This window comes from Pteropus alecto, unplaced genomic scaffold, assembly GCF_000325575.1.
Source record: "Pteropus alecto unplaced genomic scaffold, ASM32557v1 scaffold7, whole genome shotgun sequence".
Taxonomy (NCBI): domain Eukaryota; kingdom Metazoa; phylum Chordata; class Mammalia; order Chiroptera; family Pteropodidae; genus Pteropus; species Pteropus alecto.
In genome coordinates, this window is record NW_006494614.1 from 37,638,764 (window position 1) to 37,649,632 (window position 10,869).

The 10,869-nt window shown below is 43.0% G+C and overlaps 1 protein-coding gene across 2 annotated transcripts in view; it reads left to right on the forward strand.

The window, feature by feature from the left end:
- Window positions 1-6,603: 6,603 nt before the first annotated feature.
- TNFRSF21 (TNF receptor superfamily member 21) overlaps window positions 6,604-10,869 on the forward strand; it is a 65,848-nt gene continuing 61,582 nt past the window's right edge. The window contains exon 1 of one of the 2 annotated variants that reach the window (XM_006926473.3): window positions 6,604-7,148. In XM_006926473.3, the coding sequence (XP_006926535.1) occupies window positions 7,062-7,148 (87 nt within the window). In that variant the 5' untranslated portion in view covers window positions 6,604-7,061. The remainder of the gene's footprint in view (window positions 7,149-10,869) is intronic. The other variant, XM_025042681.1, reaches the window with a different exon arrangement.

Here is a 10,869-nt window from a genome sequence, read left to right on the forward strand (position 1 = left end):
AGAAGAGTATGAGACTATATGGCCTAAATTTCTGTTGCTTAAGTGACTCTGGATCGGTTTTTTTCTTGCTAATGAAGTTGTTTGTGCATTTGTTAGAGGCTTTTAATGCTGTCTTTATTATTAAGAGAGGTGCTGGAGTATTTATTTATCCAAATGATCTGAAACCAACAACCTATTTCTGTGAGGCAATCTCCTGTGTATTCACTAGGCAGGTGAGCTATGAAGCAGAAAGACTTGGGTTTAAATCTAGAACAATGGCTAGGTATGTAACTACAGGAAGTTACAAAACCTTTATAAGCCTATCAGTAAAATGGGGTGATGATTCCAATAATACATACTATGAAAGTTTGCTGTGTGCATCAAATGAGATAATGTATATAAAGGACTCATATATAGTAATGTTCATAGAGTATGTAGTAAATGTTCAGTACATTTTGGTGACTATTAGTGTCGCTCTAACTACAATGCCCCAACCTGTCTCCTTGCTCCCATCAGAAATGGAGTCAGGTTTCTTCTTTTGAAGTTGGTAAAGAAGAAAACTCCTTTGTTTTGCAAAATGCCTAATGGAAAGACTAGGTCCACCGGTGTCAAGACAAAGGGGGCTAATGGGCTCTATATAACAAAATAAAATCTTTCATAACCTTAGGATGTGAAGATTTTTCTATGCAAAATAGTTTGGGCTTTTCTTAGGACAGACCCCAGAAAGTTTTCGAGAAGTGCACTGGGAGAATGCTAGCTAGAGGAAAGATGAGAGAAAGGATTCTGCAGAATGAGCTGGCCCAAGAAATAAGGTGGGAATTTTCAGAAGAGAGAAAGAAGGCTGTTTGTCGCAGGCCTCCTGTCACTGGCAGATGGACTGCCAGAACAACCCCATCTAATCTAACTTCGTGTTGTGCCCAGGATTTTAACCATTGCACTGCAGGGACTCTCTCTACTGGAAATCCACCTTCTTTAGGTCTTCCCAGGTGAGCTCCCAGTTGAAATGAATCTTCACTTCCTAGTCTCTGCTATGCACTATGCATAGTATGCACTGTGTTTATATCTCATATAACAATGTTTCAGTCGTTTAAGAAACATGCATCACATAATCCGTGTGCCAGACTCTAGTTAGGTATTTAGTAGAGTGTCAAAATTTGAATATATTTACATGTTGCCAATAATATGTCCTCTCAGTAATATTACTAGCTTCTTGAAGGCAGAAGTCACCTGTATTCACTCACCATTGTATATTTACATTGCCTAGCTAATGCATTATACATAGTCAGTCCTCCATGAACATTCACTGATTTGAATGGGACTAAATAGGGAGGTAAAATATTAAGATGAGTCTTGATTGATGACTCGCTGGTAGAGATTCCAGGCCAAGAAAATGGATTAAACGAAATCACTTAATAAGAAAGTGCATGGTATGCTCTAGCAACAGTGAAAAGCTCATAATCTCTATAGCTAAGAGGATGTTGGGTGAGATGCAGAAAAGGGATGTTGAGGCCATATTTTGGAAAGCCTTGAATGTCAAAATGAAAATTTTATGCTTAATTTTTTAATCAATGGGAAGCCATTGAGGATTCTTTGGCAGTTGTGAGAAATAATCAAAGCTGTGATTTAGAAAGTATAATTTGGCCGTGGTATGTAGGAATGTTAGAAGAGATGGACGAGAAAGAAGTAACCCAGTAATCAAGCTAATTAATTCAGTTAAGCAAAGGTGGTAAAATCTTCGATTAGATTGTTTGTAGAAAGAAATAGAAAGACATACAAAGGCACAAGAGACTTTGCTAAAATGCAGATCATAGTAGCAGAGTAGATTTTGGGATTGGGAGGTAGGAAGTTTGAGAAGGCAAAGAAAAAGGAGTTTGATTTTGGGAATCAGTCCTGTGAATGGAAAAATGTAGCACCAAAAACAAAAACAAAAACAATAACAACAATAACAACGACAACAAAAAAACAGTGATAGCAAAAAGAGGTGTTGGTTTATTTGAGAAAGAAGTGGAAAATGGTGAAGTACAAGGGTTTCTTCTATTTGTGTATGTGATTATTTATGTATTCAAGAATGAAGATACTTGGACATCATATGAATGGAGAAAAAGAAGAGACATTTTTAAGATGCAGAGGGAAAAAGAGTTACAATCTTAGAGGAGGCAGGAGCAGTGAACTCAAGATCATAAAAGGAAGCATCAACCCTGGCAAGAAAGACTGTGCTTCAACCACAGAAACAGAAATAAATAAGGAAAGAAAAGGAGAGAGAAGATAAAAAAATGATTCAGACTTGTGCAGAAAGACCTGGAGGAAGCTTTCATTATAGACCCACGATGTCAAGATTAGCTGATGAGGGTGAAGGGGTCAAGGGGCAGAGGATTTGAGGAAAACAGAAGTAAAAGAAAAAAGCATGCTTGCCACTGAGTGGTGAGGACTAATCTCAGGTAGGACAGCATGGAGTTCTGTTAGCATGGATGGGACTTCTTTACCAATACTGGTCTGAGAAAACAGAGGCAGGACTTCTGCCCAAATTGATAAATATTGTAAGGTAGGAATGGTAGGCCACAGGGTGAGGACTTCTAGGATGAAGTGACAATGGGAGGGGGGATGACAGACTAGGAGAGCAGGAATAGGTAGATAGAACAGAAACCTTGAGAGAATACAGGGCAGGCTCAGCAGGGCTGATGGGCTGAAGGAGAGAGACAAGGACAGAGTGTTCGGTTAGAGCTTGAAATGGCAATGCCATGTTTTTGTCTCGGTGTTCGGTTAGAGGGGGAAAATCTTAGAGCTTGAAATGGCAATGCCATGTTTTTGTCTCTATTCCTTTGCTTGTGTTGCTTCCCTGCCTCAAAAACTCAACCAGTTGCTTCTAATACAAATTTCCCCATTTAAGGAATAGCCCATCTAGCCTTTCCCAAGTACTCAAACCATCAACAATCTTACTTTCTTCTATACATATATAGCTTGGACCACACATCTTGGTACTAAATTGCAGTCTGATCCAGTATGCTTTCATGTGTGTTCATCTCATCTACCTAATTTTGTTGCAGGCTTCTGGAAGGCAGAGAACTTGCTTGATACTCTGCAACCCTGTCTCTTAGCAAATTACTGTGCCAAAGCCGGCCCTTCATAAATATTTGGTGATTGAGTGGATGAAAGGAGATCAGTCAAAGAGCAAGTGAGAGAAGTGGAGAAGCCGGTGACTTGATAAATCCCAAACTGGACAAGCAACTTCTGAACAGAAGGTAATTGTGCCCTATGCTCCTTCCACACCTCCCAGCATCTTCTTGGATCTCCTCCTTCCCAACGTTTTCCTTTTTCAATCTTCTCTGCTTTCCTACTTCAAACAGCTTGAACTCTTCATAGCCAGGAGAAAGTATGTCGTATGAGCCAATTAGAATCCTAGAATTTCACTAGTAGAGAGGATCATAAAAGATCACTTAGTTCATATTTATCATTTTGCACATCAGAAAGCTTAACAAAAAAAGAACCCAAACAGATATAGAGAAGCGACTTGTTCACTTGTTCAAATTCGCATAGATGGATAAGGCCAGAGCTAAAATTAGAAGGCAGATCTCCCAACTATTATATTTTTCTTAACATTATGTTGCATGATGTCACAGTAAGCAATTCTTCTATATATTTTAACTCCAAATTTTAATGTCTCTCTAAAGAAATTGCAAACTTTTCAACCTAATGTTTCTTCTCTAATTAGAGTAGTTTATGAAGGATTATCATCTCAAAAGGAGATTGGGAAAGGGAAGTTGATTTATTGAGTACGTACTAAGGGACAAGTGCTATGTTGGGAATTTTACATATTTTATTTAATTTATGCCTCATCTCACCATTATGAGATAGTTTTTACTGTCTTACAAGTGAAGATACTAAAAAAAATAAATTAAGGTACTTGCCTAAACCTACCCAATTAAGTGGTACAAGGGAGATTTGATCCATGTCTGGTGGTTCCTCAAACCCATTATCTTTTGATTAAACTATTAAATGAGGTCTATTTTCTCATCAACTCTTCCATCAAGTGAGAAATGATTCAGGGTTCGGAGTAGGAAAAGATTACAGTAAAATGAAAACATTACAGGTGTGGACTTTTAATGCACATGGATAATGGACAATTCAAGGTGAGCTCCACTTTACAGGGCTGCCTGTAGTTTCTCTATTTTAGAGAAATGAAATAATTTAATCACTTTATTATACTTGGGAATGAGACAAAGGTGTCATACTTTCAAAGGACTGAAAGTTATTTTATTTTTCAAACAATCCCTTTTTTATCATCCAGGAGGGAAGGAAGCTTCTGAAAACCATGCCTGCTTTGTGATTCTGTTCCCATTTGATCTAACTCGAGTGCCTTCTTTGTCACTATGGAGACTTGATCAAACTCATGCTCTTGCACTTAATCTTGCAATCTGTTACTGAGAGGCCAATATTTCTTCTTAGGCCAAAGAACAACAAGTTCTTAAATCAATTCTTTAAAGGAAACAGAGCTCCCAACAGTTGTTTAACCCAAGACTGTCCCAGTCATTTCCCACATCATTGTAATAATACACAAAATCAAACCTGTTATTGTTCATATAACACAACTCAGGATGTTTGAATTAGGATTTGGAAAAAGAAAAGGTGCATAGGGTATGTTAAATATTCCACTGCTTATCAAACTTTGCAAGTTTGCTTCATTCAACAGATATTTATTGAGCCAGGTGAATATCTTGAATCTCGACTATGGAGATAGGAAGACGATTAAGACACAAGCTTTGGCTCCAAAGAGCTCAAAATCTGCCCAGGAACACAGAGAGGTAAATTAACTATAGTATAATGTCATATATGCTATAATAGAGCCACATGAGAAAAAAAAAACTAGGAGAAGAAACAACAAAGTCTAATGAGTGTAGAGAAGTGAAAGGCTTCTCAGATGAGGTGCCATTTCAGTTCAGTCTTAAAGGGTAGGTTCATGGGAATTCAATAGGCAGAGGAAGGGAAATGAAAAGAAAGCAACGTCTAACAAAGGCTTGGAAGTATGACGGGGACCACGTAGTCAAGAAATATACTACTCGGATTAGAACCTGGGGTTTGTTGGGATTGGCAGGCAGTGGACATGGAAAATAGAGCTAGACATAGGAAGTTAAGGCTCTGTGTGTTGTATCTGTACATGTGTACTCAATCTTGTAGCAGTGGAGTCAGCTACATTATAAGCAGAAATGAGATACGAGTAGTTTTATTAGGACTTTGGACTCCAAATTGAGAATAATAAGGAATCTTTGTTGTGCTTTTGGTGAGATTTGGGTTCTAAAGTTCATTTTTTAGGGTGTGAAGAAGAGATTTATTGTAGGACTGAAAGGTCCAGGCAAAATGAAAGGCAGGAAAAAAATGCCAATCGAGGTTTGCGTAGTCATCTAAGCAAACAGTGAGACTAGAGCAGAAGGGATACAGGGGAGGGGCAAGGGGAAGCAATGATAGACATAGAATTACATTAGAATTGATTAATATAGAATTAGCAGATCTTGGTGACAGGCCAGGTGAGAGGGATGATGAATAACTAAGTCCTAGCCAATGGGAATTCTTCCGAGAAGACACACATGACAATTCCACTTGGCCAGAACTTTAGTCACATGACCATGCCCAGGAACACAGTAGGCTGGGAAATATAGTCTTTAATTCCAGACAGCTACACAATCAGCTGAAAATAGGTGTGTACCTATAGAGAGACAATAGCAATCCATCCCACTCGTGCCTGCTGTACTATTTTAGTCATCTTTTTAACCTTTCTCCTCTCTGAGACTGTGAGCTCCTCCAAGGCAGAATCAGTTCTTGTTACTGTTCCTGCCATTCCTTCATGGATCAGCTCAGGATGCTGACCATAAAGCAGTCACTACTCAGAATGTGGACAACTGTTAGTTTCATTATAGAAGGTGGGTACTTACATTTTTAAAAATTGAAATTTTACTGGAACTTCCAAAAGTAGGCAGGATAAATTGAAAAATAAGGCAAATCTCAAGGCAAGATGGTAATTTTGGCCATTTCTTTAGTGTCCAGAGATGTAATCAGTGTTTTAAACTAGAAAGATAGAGAAAATAGAAACAAAAACAAAAACAAAAAAAGGATAGGAAAAGTAGATTGACTAGGAATGTACTAAAGGAAAGGAAGGAATTAACAATGATTTTCACTCTAGAAATGAGGAGAATTGTGCAGCATTGGCAGAAATACAAAAAAGCCCAAAGTGGGGATGTGCGCGAGGAGATGGGGGTTGGAGAGTGATTTTATGGCAAATACATGGCAAAGCTAATCCTTATGCATTATTGAATTCATATCCTCTTTCCAGAAAATAAACATGTCTAAGCAACCATACTGAAAACATGGCAATGAGTTAATCAATAGTGGAAGAATTTTTACAAAGCAAAATGCTTTTATAAAGACCACTGAGCATTTAGATCAGCGGCGTACCAAAAAGAGCGCTTTCCCTTCGCAGCGCTTTCCCTGAGTCAATAAGCAGCTGCAATTTCTTCAGCAAACACCAAGGGGCACCCTCTGCCTCCTCGCTCCACCTGGAACGCCTTCCTATTTCAGTTCGCACAAAGAGCCCGGCCTCTTCCCGGGTGACATCACAAAGGGCCGATCCCCCGCCCCTTCGGCGCCACCACGTGTGTCCCCCCACGCCCGGCGGCCACCGACTTAGTCCCTCGCCGGCCGGTCTGGGCAGCGGAGGACGGTGGTTGGCAGTGGCAGGAGGCTTCGCTATGGGAAGTTGTTCCTTTGCTCCCTCGCGCCCAGCTCTCCTCCCTGGTTCTCCGCAGCCGCTGTCGGAGGAGAGCACCGGGAGGCGCCAATTGCAGCCGCGGCTGCCTCTCCTAGCCCGGGCAGCCGCGCCGCTGGGCAGGTGCTGAGCACCCCCAGAGCCTCCCTCGCCGCCTCCTTCCTCCGCCCGGCTGTCCGGCTACCGCAGCGCATATGGGGTGTTGGAGGTAGATGGGCTCCCGGCCGGGGAGGCGGCGGTGGATGCGGCGCTGGGCAGAAGCAGCCGCCGATTCCAGCTGCTGGAGAGCCACGCGCTCCCGGCGCCCCTGCGACCCCCGGGCTCAACGATGGGGACCTCTGCGAGCGGCAGCACTGCCCTCGCCTCCTGCAGCCGCAGCGCCGGAGCCACGATGATCGCGGTTTCTCTCCTCCTGGTGAGCCCTCGGGGGGGACCGCCGGCGGCGGCCGCGCGGGAGCTGCAGGGGCCGTTTTCCCGGAGCGGGGCGGGTCCCAGGCCCGGGCACAGGCTGCGGGAGGCACGGGGTCGAGCCAGCTGGGTTCGGGGGCTTGCAAGGAAGGGCAACACACCGGAGGGCTCCGACTGGTCATTTGGGGGAGCCTCGGGGCTCAGCTGGGGCTCGAGAATGAAGGCGAATTGTTTTCCTTGCAGTCGGACTGCACTGGAGGAGGCGCTAGAGGTGGCTCCCGGGCTTCTTGCGCATTTCGGTTTTTTTTTTCCCGGTACTCTCGCCCCTTGTGCCCCCAGCCCTTCCCTCCATCCCCAGCCTCTGGCAGCTGCCCCCTCCGCGTGTTATGGGGCCGGGGCTGCTTTGTGCGGCGCGGAAAGCTGGCCTCGGCCGCCGCTTTGTTGCAGCTGCAGTGTCATGTCGGGATGCTACCGCAGTGGGAGAGAGTGGTACCGGTGCGCGCCGGACACTGGAGACCGCCGGGTGCACCCGCGCTTTGCAGTCTCTAGCAGGGCGCGAGCCGCCCCTCCCCCATGACTGCTCGGGTGGGTCCAGTTTCTGTATGCCAAAAAAAAAAAAAAGAACTCTAGGACCTACTCTCCCGAGCCTCCAGAGCGCCGGCTCCCAGCCAAATGCTCCCTGAGCGCTGGCATTTGAATGGAGGAAGGGAGAGAGAGAGCTGCATAAAGGAAGACAAATTCTCTTCACTCTTGTCTGTCCCTCGTTTACCTGTGGCCAGGCAAGTGACCCCGCAGGGTGGGGCAGGTTCCTTCTTCAGCACTTAAACTACATTCAGCTCTAAGGCGTGTCCTATACCTTACTTTGTCCTTTATCACTGACCTGGTCAAAGCCAGAAACCACTTTTGATCCAAAACTTATCCCCAACTTCCCCAGATCCCTTCCCCTTCTTTCCAAATGTTAGGGAGGAAAGGGCAAGTGAGGTGGAAAAAATTTCTTTGAGATCAAGCCCTTGAGCCACCATAAGCTTCCCATGCCTATCTTTTTGTCTCTGCTGGGTGGATGGAGAGTCTTAGCTAAAAAATAAACAAAAACAAAAAAACGAGAGCCTATTTTCATGGCAGGGCTGCGCAAGGGAAAGGCAAGCTGGCTGTCTCCTTCCGGAGAGGATTTAATGCTTGGCCAGCCAAGATCTGCTTAGATCCCAGGCCATTGCAGTTGCTATGGCCTGGGAATTCATCCTACAGACACTCTGGTTCCCTGTGTGAGTGTGTGTTTTAAGGGGAAGAGAGAGACTAAAGAAAAGTTTGGTGCTGTTAGCATTTATAATGAGGCAAGTCCCAGTCTTCCTTCAGAGACTCCTTTCTGCCCATTTATATAGTAATGGAAAAGTCAAGATTTATATTTATGAAACCAGTGTGGTAGATGGTGAGCGAAAGAGGGTCTCTTCAAGCAGTGAACCTGGACTGACGGTGTTGGTGTGGAGAGAAACCCATCTAAATCCATGAGAACAGTAATTCTAATATCAGTGGTGTTAGGTCTGTCCTTTGGTTTCCTCCTTCTCAGCCTTGGATCTATTACTCTACCCCACCACATGCCTATAAGGTCTCTCCAACACATCTGATTATTATGCTCCCCATAAAGTCCACTCTTAGATTAACTCTTAAATCAGTGCAATATTTTATTTATTTTTACCTTTTAGTGTGAGCTGAGTGTTTAAAGTAAGGTCTTGATGTAATCAAAGTGTAGGTTGCTTTTCCTAAATCGTTAAACTCAGTTTATGTAGAAATTGTGCATTGGATTTGTAACCGAAGACCTAAGAATTTGCATTTTCCTATCTCTTTAAAAAATAAAATGTATAGTGGAGCTTAGAAGCAATGTCAAGGTGTTAATTAAAATAGGAATCCTTGGTCTCCTGCTAACTACAACGGGGAAGGCTCCTCTTCCATTTATGGAATAGCTTGGGGTTAACCCTTTTGTCCTGAAGAGTGACTGAGGGGGTGTACCTGGGGTTCCCAGGGGCAATGCTATAACTCCCAAGCAGGATGGGGAGGCAATGTCTTTTATTTTTTCTATCCCTACTCTGCAAGCTCCTGTCCTTTTGACAGGTGTTGTTAAGCTATAACATGATGATCTTGTTACATTGTTCTAAAGATTATTTATCCCATTGGGATTCTTGGCCATGTGAAAATGACAGACACCAGGTAACAGAGCCCAGGTAAACATGTTATGATGCTCAGGACACTTCTGGCGGAGGTGTGTGACCTACCCATATATTTGCAGTTAGATTAAAAAATAATGAGTTAAAAAATAATGACTTCAATAAAATGTCCTGTTTATTATGGCTTTCAGTTACCCCTCTTCTTTCAAATTTCTCCTTTATTGTGTGGCAATGTTATATTTTTGACATTTTTTTTCATGTCATGACAGGCTAACTATATGAAAGGGAACTTATAAGCTTAAAAAACTAACACATATACTTTCATATAAGATATATATAACATGTAGTATGATATATATGCATATATACATACATACAAAACTATGTGTCAGGTGCTTTATATACAGTATCTTGTTTACTCCCAACATCTCTGTGAAGCAGATGGTCTTATCTCCATTTTACAGATAAGAAAATGGAGTCTGCAAAAACTTCATTGGTTTGTCCTGGGGCACACAGCTCACAAGTGACTGCACTGTGGCTGGAACCCAGGACTGCCTGACCCCTCAGCCCATGCTCTCCCCCTCTCCCGTGCCATAGTGCCTGTTTCACAACCCCAGATTGCTAGATGATGTAATGTGTAACTACAGAGAAGGCTCATTGAGGGAAGGTTGAGACTGGTGGTTTGTTGCAGAACATTAATGCGAGTTACATGAGCACCTTTGGAAGGAAGTGTTCTTGATGCTCGCACTTCTGTTTCTGATGAGTTGTGTCTGCATGATATTGGAAAGTAAACCATAAACCGAAAGACAAAATATTATATGTTCTAGGCCAAAGTCTGGAGAGAAGATGAATGAGACCTTTCGGTTTGTGCCAGTGTTAAGGAATGCCCTAGAAGGCATTGCCCAGTATGACACAACCCACTCAGAGATATTTTTTTTGCCCTCAGGGAGCTTGCTTTGACTAGACAGACAGAATGTTGGCAGTTGGGGCAGTCAGAAGAGAAGGGAGTGTTAGCGATAAGGAATGAGGTTTGAAGTTTTGGAAACTGCTATTCTGCATGTATTATGAATTTGCTGTAAGAGTCTGTCCAGCTGTGTGTGCTAGCCTAGAAAGTACCAAGTATTAGTGTTTGTCACTGTCATTGAGACCAGACGTCTGGCTTAGTGCCATCACCTGACCTTCACTTATCGAAGTTAATTATCTGGTATCGTGGCACTTGACTTTGGCTGTTTGATTAAGCAGGCATGGAGTGGTCTGGTGAGGGCTGAAGTCCTGAATGGACTTGGTGGCAAGTTAAAGTAGAACTATGAATTAGGGCTGATAAAATATACAAAAGATTTTCTCCTTTCTGTATACCTCAGCTCCACAGTCCTCGAGTGTGAAAGCTGGAAGAGAAAGCTGGAGGGGGAAAAAAAACCGCCTAGATTGAGGAAACAACTTATTTTCCACTTACTTTGAACACCTTCTCTGAGAGAGGCACTGTCCCAAGGCAGTGGGAACCCCAGGATGAATTAGGATTTGTATCTTGCCTGCAAGTACAATTTGTATGGTATATAAAATGTACGTGGC